At 41.2% G+C, this 14,821-nt stretch overlaps 1 protein-coding gene across 1 annotated transcript in view; it reads left to right on the top strand.

The window, feature by feature from the left end:
- The window catches only part of LRP1B (LDL receptor related protein 1B), a 1,229,602-nt gene that overhangs the window by 875,486 nt on the left and 339,295 nt on the right, over positions 1 to 14,821 (top strand). The window contains exons 35-40 of the mRNA XM_060257450.1: positions 1,069 to 1,200; positions 7,646 to 7,780; positions 8,039 to 8,168; positions 8,972 to 9,098; positions 9,226 to 9,377; positions 9,673 to 9,797. Coding sequence (XP_060113433.1) covers positions 1,069 to 1,200; positions 7,646 to 7,780; positions 8,039 to 8,168; positions 8,972 to 9,098; positions 9,226 to 9,377; positions 9,673 to 9,797 — 801 coding nt within the window. The remainder of the gene's footprint in view (positions 1 to 1,068; positions 1,201 to 7,645; positions 7,781 to 8,038; positions 8,169 to 8,971; positions 9,099 to 9,225; positions 9,378 to 9,672; positions 9,798 to 14,821) is intronic.

Here is a 14,821-nt window from a genome sequence, read left to right as displayed (position 1 = left end):
TGGAAAGCAAGAATGCATATCATTTCCATTGATCTTTGTGAATATATTTTGTACATGTTCTTGCAAACAAATATTTAAATTTTCCTAGAAATATATTAAAGAGTTAACAGAATTATCATAGACTATCTATAAAGCACCGATATTTCTCAATAACCAAGTCCTTTGTTTTAAATCAATAGTAGGTTTATTGTTAGAAACTCAGGAGCTGTACCAAGGACACAAGCTTTGGGAGTAATGGGGTACAAACAGTTACACAGTTACTATATAGGATATCATCAAAGGTTACAATACAGATGCATACTTGAGTCATGGGTTCAAAGGTTACTAAGCAACTATCTATTTTATTACTAAGGAATTTTAGGCTATTGGAAACATCAAACCTTCTCACACTTCTTTGGGGGAAGATAAGGACTGTCTGTGTAAAACCGTGGGAGAGGTGACTTGAAGGTAGTAACAGCCAGTCTGTAACACAAACATCTCAGGGCCAGATGGTTTTACTACTTGCCCTCTGGCTGTAAATAAGGGGGGAGAGATGGAGAGCTGATTACCTGCTCTCTACATAGCAAAATGCAGTACAGAAATGAGCACGCTTAACACTATCAGTGCAGTTTTAAATGCAGTTGCACTACTCTGCTGAAGTTGTAAGAGGCTGCAGCTATGCCTAGGATTGCACTATGTAGGAACTATATAGGATTATTGTTATCTTTCTTGACCTGATTAACTTGGTTCTTGATTGTATGGCTATTGCACATGTTCTTAATATATTCTACCAGTCAAATATAAAGACGGAAAATATTTAGTTTCTGTTATCTCGGACTTAATTTTCATCAGTCATAGATTTTCTTCCTGAGTTTGCCAGTGTATGTGTCAGCGGGTTGTGTTTATGCAAAAAAAATTTTTTGAAACAGTGGCCATGAAAGGAACAGACAGCCTTGATATGGAAAGGTAGAAAAGTTGAAAACCATTTGTTTAAATTAAAATATTTTCCATACTTTGAATTTAAAACAATTGGCTTTTTATGCCTAGCAACTATGATCATTCTTATGTTTTATGTATGTGTATTTTCAGGCATAGAATCATTCCTCATGTATTCTGTTCATGAAGGAATTAGGGGAGTTCCCCTTGATCCAAATGACAAAACCGACGCATTGATGCCTGTATCAGGAACTTCATTTGCCGTGGGCATAGACTTCCATGCAGGTGAATAACAAATAAATATTTATCTTTATTTCATAAGAATTTGACATGCTTTGTTATAAAAGATTGTCACATATTTGAGGGTATATGTTTGGGGAGAGAATTAATCCTGGGTTCCTGGGCTGGATGAGGATAGACAAGAGACCAGCCCAAGGGGTAAGAGACAAAGACTAAAGCTTGCACGTTGTTCTAATTTATCTGCTAAGCAACAAAAATGAAATAACAAAACTATTCAAGAGCAAAACACTTTATAACATTTTTTAGCATATTCAAGCATAGAATATTTCAACACCAGCCCAATACTAAAAATAGTGCACTGTATGAAACTCAGAATGTTCTGGATTAGTCACCAAGGTATCACAAGGAGCTGTTGGTGGCCAGCCGAGATGACAAATATTTGACAATTTATACCCTGTGGACTCATAGGTTCAATCCAAATAAATGACATAAGCATAACACATTTTTAGCAGAAAGAAATCTCTAGTACAACTTTACTCTGAATTCATAACATAGATAAGAAAGGATGTTATTGAATAAATAGTAATAGATTACACATCAAGGATCATTTTGAGAATCTAGGAGCCTTAACCCGATAAACTAATTGTTTTGACTGCATGGGAAGTACCGCACATACCTGTGACCCTTGTGTTAACAAGCATTATCGGCCGGCCGTATACTACAGACCTTCACCTGTCAAGTACACATTGTGGAGACCCATGGGTGCAGGGGTGGGAGGAGGAATGGTTAGTATAAACTATTCAGAAAGTATAAACTTTTCTTTCATACATAGGAAAACCAAGGGAAATAAGAAAATGGTCAGCCCTGAGAATGTCACATCAGCTATACTGCAAAGCATTATGGGAAAAGAGAATCAAAGAGGCATAATTCAGATTGTTATACAGAAATTCCGAGGCTCACTTATATTTGCCCCCCCAGTCGGAATGAAGAGGCAGACACAATTGTTGGGTTTTAAACCGGGCCGCTTTATTAGGATTAACAAATATAACTGGCAGGGGGGGAAACCAGACCAGACAAGCCCTGGGGTCAACACCTGGACCCCGCCTTGTCCAAAGGGCGAGCCACCCTGCCCCCAGCACAAACCCGCCGTCATCGGGTTGTAACTGAGCGGCCAGGCCTCCAGCCATCACCAACCGGGCTGGCATCAATCCCCATGGAAAGATCCACCCAGGTGAGGCTTCTTGTGATCTGCATCACCGCACTGAGCCGTTTAGCCCATCTACGGTTCCTGCAGACCACCGCACCACCGGTGCAAGGCCATAGGTGCTCCCCTGGAAAAACCCGTGGCCAAACCTCATCCAGCCAGCGACCTAACTAATACTCAACAAAACCTAACCTACTAGGCAGTACAAGGTAGGCGAAAAACACCCCCGCGTAGGCCAATTGTGCGGGAGTGAAAAAATTCCTACCTGGCCCCAAAAGGCGACCGGCATGAACCTGTACTGCCAATGGGAAGGGTGGGCGGGCAGAGAGCCGAAAACAAACTGCGTGGCAAGGAGGGAGCCGGGGCTTATATAGCCCCGACTCCGCGCCTTGCAAAAAACACCCGTATGTCGGGTGATCTTGCTGCCACTCCCTCCTTCCGGGGATGCAAAGGCGGCCCCCAGCCTATCGCCAGCGAGCTGGCTCAGCTGGGAAGGGGCCGGACCTTTTGTCACGATATGAATATAAGAAATTAATACATAGTAACCTTTTTCAGAAGTACCCTAAGGTTGTAAGTAGTAAGGTTGCCAACTTCCAGGTGAGGGCTGGCATTCTCTTGAATGAAATGGTAGTTTTGAAGGCTGGTCTGATCTCACATAGGATAAGAACATAAGAGAAGCCGTGTTGGATCAGGCCAATGGCCCATCCAGTCCAACACTCTATGTCACAAGGTGGCCAAAAAAATTATATATATATATATATATATATATATATATATATATATATTTATCTAACCCGTTCTTGAAGCTGGCAATGCTTGTAGCCACCACAACCTCCTGTGGCAGTGAATTCCACATGTTAATCACCCTTTGGGTGAAGAAGTACTTCCTTTTATCCATTTTAACCTGACTGCTCAGCAATTTCATCGAATGCCCACAAGTTCTTGTATTGTGAGAAAGGGAGAAAAGGACTTCTTTCTCTACTTTCTCCATCCCATGCATAATCTTGTAAACCTCTATCATGTCACCCTGCAGTCGACGTTTCTCCAAGCTAAAGAGTCCCAAGATCTCTCTCTTGGTCAGTCTCTGTCAGTTCACACCCCATCAACTTGTATTTGTAGCTGGGATTCTTGGCCCCAATGTGCATTACTTTGCACTTGGCCACATTGAACCTCATCTGCCACGTTGACGCCCACTCACCCAGCCTCAACAGATCCCTTTGGAGTGCCTCACAATCCTCTCTGGTTCTCACCACCCTGAACAATTTAGTGTCATCTGCAAACTTGGCCACTTCACTGCTCACTCCCAACTCCAAATGATTTATGAACAAGTTAAAGAGCATGGGACCCAGTACAGAGCCCAGCAGCACCTCACTGCTTACCGTCCTCCACTGCGAAGACTGCCCATTTATACTCACTCTCTGCTTCCTATTAATTAGACAGTTTTTGATCCAGAAGAGGACCTGTCCTTTTACTCCATGTCTCTCGAGCTTACTAAGGAGCCTTTGATAAGGAACTTTATCAAAAGCTTTCTGGAAGTTAATGTAAACAACATCTACTGGGTCCCCTTTGTCCACATGTTTGTTCAGTCCCTCAAAGAACTGTAACAGGTTAGTGAGGCAAGATCTTCCCTTACAGAACCCATGCTGAGTCTTCCTCAATAACTCGTGTTCATCAATGTGCCTACTCATTCTGTCCTTGATAATGGTTTCTACCAACTTTCCCAGTATTGAAGTCAGACTGACTGGCCTGTAGTTTCCCGGATCTCTTCTGGAACCCTTTTTAAATATGGGGGTGACATTTGCTGTCTTCCAGTCCTCAGGAACAGAGGCAGATTTCAATGAAAGATTACAAATTTTTGTCAGAAGATCCACAAGTTCAACTTTGAGTTCTTTCAGAACTCTTGGATGTATGCCATCTGGACCTGGTGATGTGTTAGTTTTTAATTTGTCCATCAGTTGTAGGACCTCCTCTCTTGTCACCTCAATCTGACTCAGGTCTTTCAACACCCCTTCCAAAATAAGTGGTTCTGGAGCAGGCAAACACGTTTCCTCTTCCACAGTGAAGATGGAGGCAAAAAATGCATTCAGCTTCTCAGCCATTTCCCTATCCTCCTTCAGCAATCCTTTTACCCCTTGGTCATCCAAGGGCCCCACTGCTTCCCTGGCTGGTTTCCTTCTTCTAATATATTTGAAGAAATTTTTATTGTTGGTCTTTATGTTTTTTTGCAATATGCTCCTCATAGTACCTTTTTGCCTGCCTGATCAGAGTCTTCCATTTGATTTGCCACAGCCTGCGTTCCCTTTTATTAATCTCACTTGGACTAGCTTTCCACCACTTAAAGGAGTCCTTCTTACCTTTTACAGCTTCCATTACTTTGTTTGTTAACCATGCAGGCCTTTTCTTATACCTGCTTGTGCCTTTCCTAACTTGTTACTGTCAGCTGCAGAGGATCATAGAGTTGGAAGGGGCCATACAGACCATCTAGTCCAACACCCTGCTCAATGCAGGATCAGCCTAAGGCATCCCTGAGAATTGTTTATCCAATCATTGCTTGAAGACTGCTAGTGAAATGGAGCCCAATACTTCCCTAGGCAGCCAATTCTACTGCTGAACTATTCTTATTATAAAACGTCACTGTTTTCCAAATATTCAGCCAGTATTTTTCTGCTGTCCTCTGCAGCTGACAGTAACAACTTCCTGCACTCCTCTAAGTGACATTCTTTCAAATACTTAAAGAGAACAATCATGTTCCCCTCAGCCACCTCTTTTCCAGACTTAACATTCCCAGGTTCCTTGACCTTTCTTCATAGGACTTGGTCTCCAGCCCCCTGATCATCCTTGTTGCTCTCATCCGCACCCATTCCATTCTGTCCACATCGTTTTTAAAATGAAGCCTCTGGAACTACACACAGTACTCCAGGTGCGGCCTGACCAATGCAGTATACAGTAAGACTATGACATCTTGCAGTTTGGATGTTATGCTTCTGTTGATACACCTCATGCTTCTGTTGTTACATTAGCCTTTTTTTTGCCGCTGCATCATATTGACTGCTGAACACTTGGTTTACAGCCCATACATACCCCAAGATCTTGTTCATGCACACTGCTACCCAGAAGTGTCTCACCCACCCAGTATGCATACTTCTCATTTTGTTACCCAGATGTAGGACTCTGCACTTGTCCTTGTTGAATTGTGTCTTATTCACATTGAGGGTTGTCAGGTCCCTCCTGGCAACTGGTGGGGGATGGGAGGGACTTATCAAGGGAAAGAGAAAAGTCCAAGCCATGTTGCCTGTGTCACACAGGATGTGAAATCGACATGCCAGTGACTTCCAGATTACACTCTGATATTGAGGCAAACAGTCTATGGTAAAAATGGCTTCTACAACAGATTTTTGCCCAAATACCAGAGCAGCCATGGAAGCTCCTGGTGTGATGTCAGCACTTCTGGTGTGATCCCACCAATGTGACCTATGTTTTTCTCTTTCTACTGATAAGTCTCTCGACTGGCCAGTTGATCAGTGACCGGGGGGCAGGACTTAGCAGTGGGAGACTCACACCTCCACCCTATTCACATCTTCCCTCTTTTCTAGTGTGTTTAGATTTCATAGAATTCTATCTGTCTTTTGGAGTGTTATCACTACTCCTCCCAATATGGTGGCAGCTGCAAACTGAATAAGTAGTCCCTCTACCTTCTCATGCAGATCATTTATATATATATATATATATATATATATATATATATATATATATATATATATATAAATGATCTGCATGAGAAGGTAGAGGGACTACTGCATGAGAAGGTAGAGGGACTATATATATATATATATATATATATATATATATATATATATATATATAATAAAAAGTACCAGGCCCAGAACCAAGTCCTGTGGCTCTCCACTGGATATCTTCCTCCAATAAGATGAAATGCCATTAACAACAACACTTTAGGTAGGGTTTCTAGCCAGTTCCCTATCTAAATATCCTAGAGTCCTCTTCACAGTCCTCCAATTTACTCAACATAACATCATGGAAACCCTGTCAAGAGCTTTGCTGAAATCCAGATAAACCATGCCAACACCCCTGTCAAGCTCCCTCTCTTCTCAAACTCTACCCTCCCCAGATCCCCAGAAATTTTTCAAGCCAGAACTTGCAAACTTAGCAAGCGGTCAAAGGTAACAGAAGACTAAGAAGTATCTGCAGCTACATTGTTTTGTAGAAATTACAGCCCTAGACTTAGTCAGCCATACTTACTTCATTGCTTTTCTATCACAGTTATTCTATATTTCATTTACTTCCTGACATAATTGCACATAGTTTTGTTCAAAAATCAACAGTTTAATCATTATCCTATATTAATTTTCTCATATGACAACATAGAGAGAAAGAAAAGGATATACTGACCTCCATTTGAAGGAAGAATAATAAAATCATAGAGTTGGAAGTGACCTCCAGAGTCATCTAGTCCAACCACCATGCACAATGCAAGAAATTCACGAATACCACCCCCACATATATACACAACATTTCTGCACCATCCTCTATATGACAGCCCTTCAAGGACGAAGATGGTAATCATATCACCTCTCAATTGTCTCCTCTTCAGGCTAAATATAACCAGTTCCTTCAACCTTTCTTCATAGGATTTGGTTTCCAGACTCCTTACCACCTTCACTGCCCTCTTCTGAATACATCTCAGCTTGTCTATATCCTTTTTAAACTGTGGTGTGCAAAACTGAACACAATACTCTAAGTGAGGTCTAATCAGAGCAGAGTAAAGTGATACCATCACTTCATGTGATCTGGACACTATACTTCTGTTGATAGAGCCCAAAATTGCATTGGCCTTTTTAGCTACTGCATCACACTGCTGACTCATGTTCAGAGATGAAATTTCTGTCCCAATACTTTTATTCACAGGCTAGCCTTATCTCATCAGATCTCAGAAGCACGGTAGGCCCTGATTAGTACTTGGAAGGAAGACCACCAAGGAATACCAGGGTCATGATGTAAAGGCAGAACACCTCTGAATGTCTCTTGCCTTGTAATCCCTGCAGGGTTACTAGAAATCAGCCATGACTTGATAGCACAAAAAGAAAAGAAAAGAAGGGTTTTTGTGCCAGAAGGGAAAAGGAACTAGGGGAGATGAAGTTGGTCACATTATAGTATTGGTATGGAAGATGGGCTATGAGGAATAAATTTGCAGAATCTATCATTGTTTTAATTACAACTTTATTACAACATGTTTTTTTTAAAAAATATATATAATTATTTTAATAGGAAATGATACAATCTACTGGACAGATATGGGGTTCAACAAAATAAGCAGAGCTAGAAGAGACCAGACGTGGAAGGAAGACATAATTACAAATGGTTTGGGAAGAGTAGAAGGCATTGCAGTGGACTGGATAGCAGGTATTTTTTTACTCTTTATTTCAGTTCAGTCTTACAATACGTTTGTTTCCACTGTGAATTTATTTTAAGTAGGATTTTAAAGCAGATATTCTAATATGTAGCTGAACATTACAAATAGTATTTGTTTATTCCATGATTAATAAGGAAAGAATTAGACCTAAAATTATATTAATGGTCCTTTATGCTATTTAGACTTAGCATTCTTAAAAGACGTAGCTTGATTTTTTCATAAATGAATGTGTATTTTTTTCTCCCTAGAAAATATCTACTGGACAGATCATGGCTTCAACTTTATTGAAGTATCTAGGCTCAATGGTTCTTTTAGATATGTACTTATATCTCAAGGCCTTGACCAACCAAGATCTATAGCTGTGCACCCAGAAAAAGGGTAACTTGATCACTGACATGCATGCAATTGATTAAAATTCTTGAAAAAGTAATCAAAACATGTAACCATCTTGATAGTATGATATAGTAGCAGATCTAGAGATAGAACTCCTCAGTTAAAATCTCTCATCAACTAATTAAGTCCCTTTAGTAAGGTTTTTATTCACTCAGCATCATTTCTCAATCTGTAACATAGGGATACTGCCCTACTTTACAGGTCTCTCTCTGTCTCTCTCTCATTATTAATAACCATTATATTTCTTCAACCTAACTGCATCATGGTATACTATATAGGACAAGCCTTTCTGTTTTATATATTAACAATGCATTAAATGAAAATTAACTAGTTAGAGGAGTTTTGAAGTATTATATGAATTTTCATGGACTGAAGGTGGGAAGATATTATGAATGGAAAAAGAGACGTCCTAGTCTTCTGCTTTCAGCCTCATATTGTATTTTTTTTCTCCAACAGCTGCTCCCTTCAGAGTAGAGAAAGCATTCAAAATATCATTTCAGGCTTGTTCAAAGGCTTATTTCTGTCTATATAAATATATGTATGTATATAGCTATCTTTTGAAAGATAAGTGATTTATTTGTATCAGTTTGGTTGATTATTCTTGGAACAAATATTTATTTTGATCTCTATTCTCTTTTTTTCAAAGTCTTAGAATGAGCTGAATCAATATTTGCTTTCAAATATGTTATGAGATTGGTTTCTCCTGTTGTTTGTTATGTGTCTTCCTTGTATCAACTTACCCGTTTCAAGTAACCTAATATTTCCTTATGAATGTTTTTGCATTCTAGATATTTATTCTGGACAGAATGGGGGCAGATACCTTGTATAGCCAAGGCATATTTGGATGGATCTGAGAAGGCAGTCCTTGTTGGCAGTGGGATATTATGGCCTAATGGAATTGCTATTGACTATGAGGTTCGTTTAGAGTTTGTCAACTGCTATATTATATATTTAAGTAATACAATTTAATCTGTTTTATAAATCTAATAAATAAATATATATTATAAAAAGGGTTGGAGATAACTTCTCAATTGCTCCTTAGGAAAATAAATTATACTGGTGTGATACTCGAATGGACAAGATAGAAAGAATTGACCTTGAGAATGGAAGGAATCGAGAGATTGTGCTGTCAGGAAGCAATGTGGATATGTTTTCAGTAGCAGTCTTCGGGGCTTACATCTACTGGTCTGACAGGTAATTTATTTTTCCATAGGTATTTGAGTCTCAAAATGTTATTTTTGTGCCAGATGCTTCACCCTTGTAGGATTAGCCATTCTTTAGCAAGGTCACTGAAAGGATCTCACAAAACTAAATAATTTCCAGAGAAAAAGCACTTTTGATATTCAAAGCTAACCATATCAAAGTCACAGGCAGAAGTGTTTCTTCACCTTCTGTTAGGCCAGATGTCATCTGTATTTTAATGACTTACTTGATTTTAATTCATTGTGATTTGTGGGTCAGATATCTTAAAAAAAAATTTTTTTTGCAGAGCTCATTCAAATGGGTCTATCAGACGAGGTCACAAAAATGATGCTACAGAGACTGTGTCCATGAGAACTGGGCTAGGAATAAACTTGAAGGAAGTAAAGGTCTTCAACAGAGGGCGTGAGAAAGGTAAACTTTCAATCAGGATGTCACCTACTTTTCCTATTAAACTGTTGCTTTGTTTTGTGTGAAAAGCAAGAAAGACTACATATTGTGTGAGAAAGTACAACTTAACTTTCTGAAGTACTTACAAATGGTGAATTCACATTTTAAAATTGTTTAAACATTAACTGACCTTGAAAGCCCTATGCAACCTGAGATTGACATATCTAAAGGACTGCTTCTCCTCATACATGCCCAGAGAGCCTTGTGCTGGCAGACCATCACTTGCTGGTTGTCCCAGGCCCAAAGGATGTCCACGTAGCCTCAACCTGGACCAGGGTCTTTTCTGCTCTGGCCCAGCCCTGGTGGAACATTCTCCCACCTGAGATCAGGGTCCTGTCAGGCCTAATACAGTTTTACAGGGCCTATAAAATGGAGTTGTTCTGCCAGGCCTTCAGATGAGGTGGTGGGACCTCTGGAACACTATGCCAAGATATTTTAAAAAGAAGCATTGCTCTATTTCATGACCGTTAATGGACCAGCTGTGTTTTGGGCTATCATTACCAAAAACTACAATTTTTGTTTTACTGTAATTGATTTTCAGTTCCTCTCTGTCACAGTAATCCACCAGTTTAACTAGCATCCTTCTAAGTCCTACCTGGGTGAATGACATAATTAACTTGTTCATTAATGATTTGGAGTTGGGAGTAAGCAGTGAAATAACTAAGTTTGTAGATGACACTAAATTGTTCAGGGAGGTTAGAACCAGAGAGGATTTGAGGCACTCCAAAGGGATCAGTCTAGTCTGGGCGAGTGGGCATTAACATGGCAAATGAGGTTCAACATGGCCAAGTGCAAAGTAATGAACATTGGGGCCAAAAATCCTAACTATAAATACAAGTTGATGGGGTGTGAACTGGCAGAGACTGACCAAGAGAGAGATCTTGGGGTTATGGTAGATAACTCACTGAAAATGTCGAGACAGTGTGAGACTGCAATTAAAAAGGCCAATGCTATGCTGGGGATTATTTGGAAGGAAATTGAAAACAAATCAGCCAGTATCATAATGCCCCTGCATAAATTGATGGTGCGGTCTCATTTGGAGTACTGTGTACAAATCTGGTCACCACACCTCAGAAAAGATATAGCATTGCAAAAAGCGCAGAAAAGGGCAACTAGAATGATTAAAGGGTTCGACAGAGAGGTTAAAACACTTGGGGCTCTTTAGTTTGGAGAAATGTTGACTGAGGGGTGATGTTGTCAAGTCTGCTATGGGTTACTCAATATCTGTATTAAGGTTGGTTCTGAAGTGAAGGAGTCTGGGTACTTTACAGTGTACACCGGGGGCTGCTAGCTCACTCTCCTGCCCCCTCTCTAGAAATGCCTTTGTTGTGTAACCTGCTTTGAAATGCTAACCTGTGAACAAGATAGTGGCGCCTTCCCAGCCTTGTTCTCTGTGGGGAGTATGGGGTGTCAAGACTTCGGTCTGGGAACGAAAGAAGTAGCATCCTAGTGTGAAGATGTGTTGCATAGATTGCCCCCCGTAGGAATCCTTTAGATTCATACTTTAAATACTGGATTAGTGCATATGTGTTTCAGTCCTTCAATCTCTGCCATGGTCCACAGTTCTGATTACAATAAACTTGCTACTTTATCAAGAGACTCGTTATTGAATTCAGCCGACTTGACAGATGTGATAGAGGTTTACAAGATTATATACGGGATAGAGAAGGTAGAGAAAGAAGTACTTTTCTCCCTTCTCACAATACAAGAACTCGTGGGCATTCAATGAAATTGCTGAGCAGTCAGGTTAGAATGGGTAAAAGGAAGTATTTCTTCACCCAAAGGGTGATTAACACATGGAATTCACTGCCACAGGAGGTGGTGGCAGCTACAAGCATAGACAGCTTCAAGAGAGGATTGAATAAATATATGGAGTAGAGGTCCATCCATGGCTGTTAGCCACAGTGTAATTGATGGAACTCTGTCTGGGGCAGTGATGCTCTGTATTCTTGGTGCTTGAGAGGGGGATAATGGGAGGGCCTAGTGTCCTGGCCCCACTGGTGGACCTCCTGATGACACCTGTTTTGTTGTTGTTTTTTTTGGGGGGGGGGGGTTGCCACTGTGTGACACAGAGCGTTGGACTGGATGGATCATTGGCCTGATCCAACATGGCTTCTCTTACATTCTTATGTTCTCTTAATGTGTATTTCAGAAGGTATGTTAAAGATTTAAAAGAAAATATGAAAGCAGTATATCTCATTCTTACTGTTGTAAAATCTATGGATCAGAGGTGTCAAAGTTACAAGGGCTGTATCTGATACAAATGTTACTTTTTCAGGCCAGGCCATGTTTACTATAAATTGTAATGTCAGGTATCTCAGATATAAACTTTATAAATGACACAAGTAAATCCAATTAATTATACTATTTTTATTCAAAATACAAAGAGAAGTAATTGATTCCTAGAAGTGAAAGCAAATGATTTACCGGGGAACCCACAAAAGCCCCAATAAATGCATGTAATCATATGTAAGACTAATTCCCCCCCACCTACAAGGGATGCTATAAAAGGGGGGGGGGGGTTATCTTACAGTTCCATACAAATTAGTTACTTTTTGTATGTACAACGCTTTTAGGAGACAAGTAATCTTCCTTGCAAGTCAATAAGGTAGAATCATAGAATTGGAAGAGACCTCCAGGGTCATCTAGTCCAACATCACGCACAATACAGGATGCTTACAACTATCTCCCACACACACCCCAGTGACACTTGTTCCAAGTCCAGAAGATGGGAAGGGGGGAAACCTCACCAGGATTCCTGGCCAAACTGGCCTGGGAAAAAAGCTACTGCCTGTTCCCAGTCAGCATTTCCCTGGGCCTGTAAAAAAGAGCCATAAGAATTAAGCACTGAAGCAACCCTCCCTGCCCTCCTTCTCCTGCCCTCCTTCTCACTTGATCCTGAGGCTGTGATGTCTTGAGAGGAAAGCCAGTTTGGTGTAGTGGTTAAGAGTGGGAAACTCTAACCTAGAGAATTGGGTTTGATTCCCAGTTCCTCCACATAAAATCAACTGAGTGACTTTGGGTCAGTGACAATTCTCTCAGAGCTCTCTCAGTCCCACCTACCTCACCTTTGATACTTTCCCAAGACTCCTTTGGGTAGTGAAGGGCAGGGTATAAAATCAAGTCATCATTGTCTTCTTCTTCTTCCTCCTCCTCCTCCTCTTCTTGTTCCTCTTCTTCTTCCGCAAGAGAGACATGCACAAGGCAGCCCAGTTGCTTCCTAATCTATCTGCTTACATCCTCCTTTCTTCCCTGCCTGCCTTACTTTGAACATGAACATATGAAGCTGCCTTATACTGAATCAGACCTTTGGGCCATCAAAGTCAGTATTGTCTTCTCAGATTGGCAGCAACTCTCCAGGGTCTCAAGCTGAGGCTTTTCACACCTATTTGCCTGGACCCTTTTAGTTGGAGATGCCGGGGATTGAACCTGGGACCTTCTGCTTCCCAAGCAGATGCTCTGCCACTGAGCCGCAGCCCCATTCATGGCTCCCCAGGGTCTCAAGCCGAGGTTTTTCATGCCTATTTGCCTGGACCCTTTTTTGGAGATGCCGGGGATTGAACCTGGGACCTTCTGCTTCCCGAGAAGATGCTCTACCACTGAGCCACCGTCCTTCCCCATCTTTCATCAACAAACCGCTGCTCCATGCTCCTGCTCTCACCGCCCCTCCTCACAGCTGCTGTTTCATGTGGCAATGGCAGTGCTGGCCACATGCTCTGACCTCCAATGCAGTGGCTTCTGTAATCCTCACTGAGATATTGTCAGAGGAGGGGAAAAACACCACATCTTCTCTTCCTCCACCTTCGCTGCCATTCCCTGTACACTATTTCACCTCAGCTTCATAGTCCTGTCCCTAGCATTCTCCTTTGTATTTCTTAACAGCTTCAACCACACACATCTCATTGCATAGGCTCGCTCCCCAACTTGAAACGCCTCCTGCTCTCCCTCCCTTGCACCAGTTGTTTGTGGATTGGATAACAGTCCTAGGTGAGCTGGTTTCAGCCACCAGGCCATACATTTGCTACTTCTGCTGAAAATACTTAAATCCTGAGACTGGAGCCATGAACAGGCAGCATAAATAATTCTACAGATCTGAGAAAATCCCCATGTTTCCAGAAAAATCTGAAATCTTAAAAAAAAGGGGTGATTAACTCCGCCCCTCCCATAACAGAAACAGCACCAGTAGCTTCAAGAAATTAATGCTCTACTACAATATTACCCACCACTACAATATTACCTACCATCCAGCTTTGGCTTCTGTCAGTAAAAGGCAGAGCCTTTTGCATCCTGTTCTGGTCTTTTAGGGAGGACATGGAGCCAGGACTGGCAGCAACCACTGGATGACATCCTACCACACAGCATGCATGACTTACACATCTCTGGTTGCTTCCTACTGTGCAACAGCAGCTACCCCATTAAAGTTAATGTGATGTAGTGGTGCCTGGAGATGGCCTATGTGCACTTATCATCTTGGTCTGAGGCATCTCCCCGGCATCTTCAGCTGCAGGCAGAAGAGCCCTGTAGGCACCCAAGGTAGCTGAGGAAGCTGAAGCACATTGTGACAGCACAACAGCCATATTAGCATCAGAGAAGCTCCCAGGGGAGTGGTGACAGCAAAGGAGGCAGGGTGATACCCAGCTGACTCACGGAAGGCCCAGATAGGGAGATCAGATCTAGGGAGGTTCCCTGGTGGGGTACCTATTTTGACAAAGGAAGAAAATGAATTCAAATTTCTTTCAAATTTCAAAAAGAAGATAAAGAGATAAAGTTACTATAGCAAGAATAGACATTGGACAACTCTAGATCGATTTTCAAATGTTGGAAATAATTCCCTGTGTATGTGAAAGAAATACAGTGCATCCAGATATTAAATTAATCTAAGACTTTTCCTTTTCTTCTCTAAGATCCCTGTCAAACCAAACTAACTAGTAGACATTACTACTTAAAACTAGAAATTCATCTTTGGTTTTCCATGTAGCTTAATGTAT

The sequence above is a fragment of the Heteronotia binoei genome, chromosome 16 (assembly GCF_032191835.1).
Source record: "Heteronotia binoei isolate CCM8104 ecotype False Entrance Well chromosome 16, APGP_CSIRO_Hbin_v1, whole genome shotgun sequence".
NCBI lineage: Eukaryota > Metazoa > Chordata > Lepidosauria > Squamata > Gekkonidae > Heteronotia > Heteronotia binoei.
Note: the sequence above shows the minus strand (reverse complement) of the source record. Positions and strands in the feature narration are given on the sequence as shown.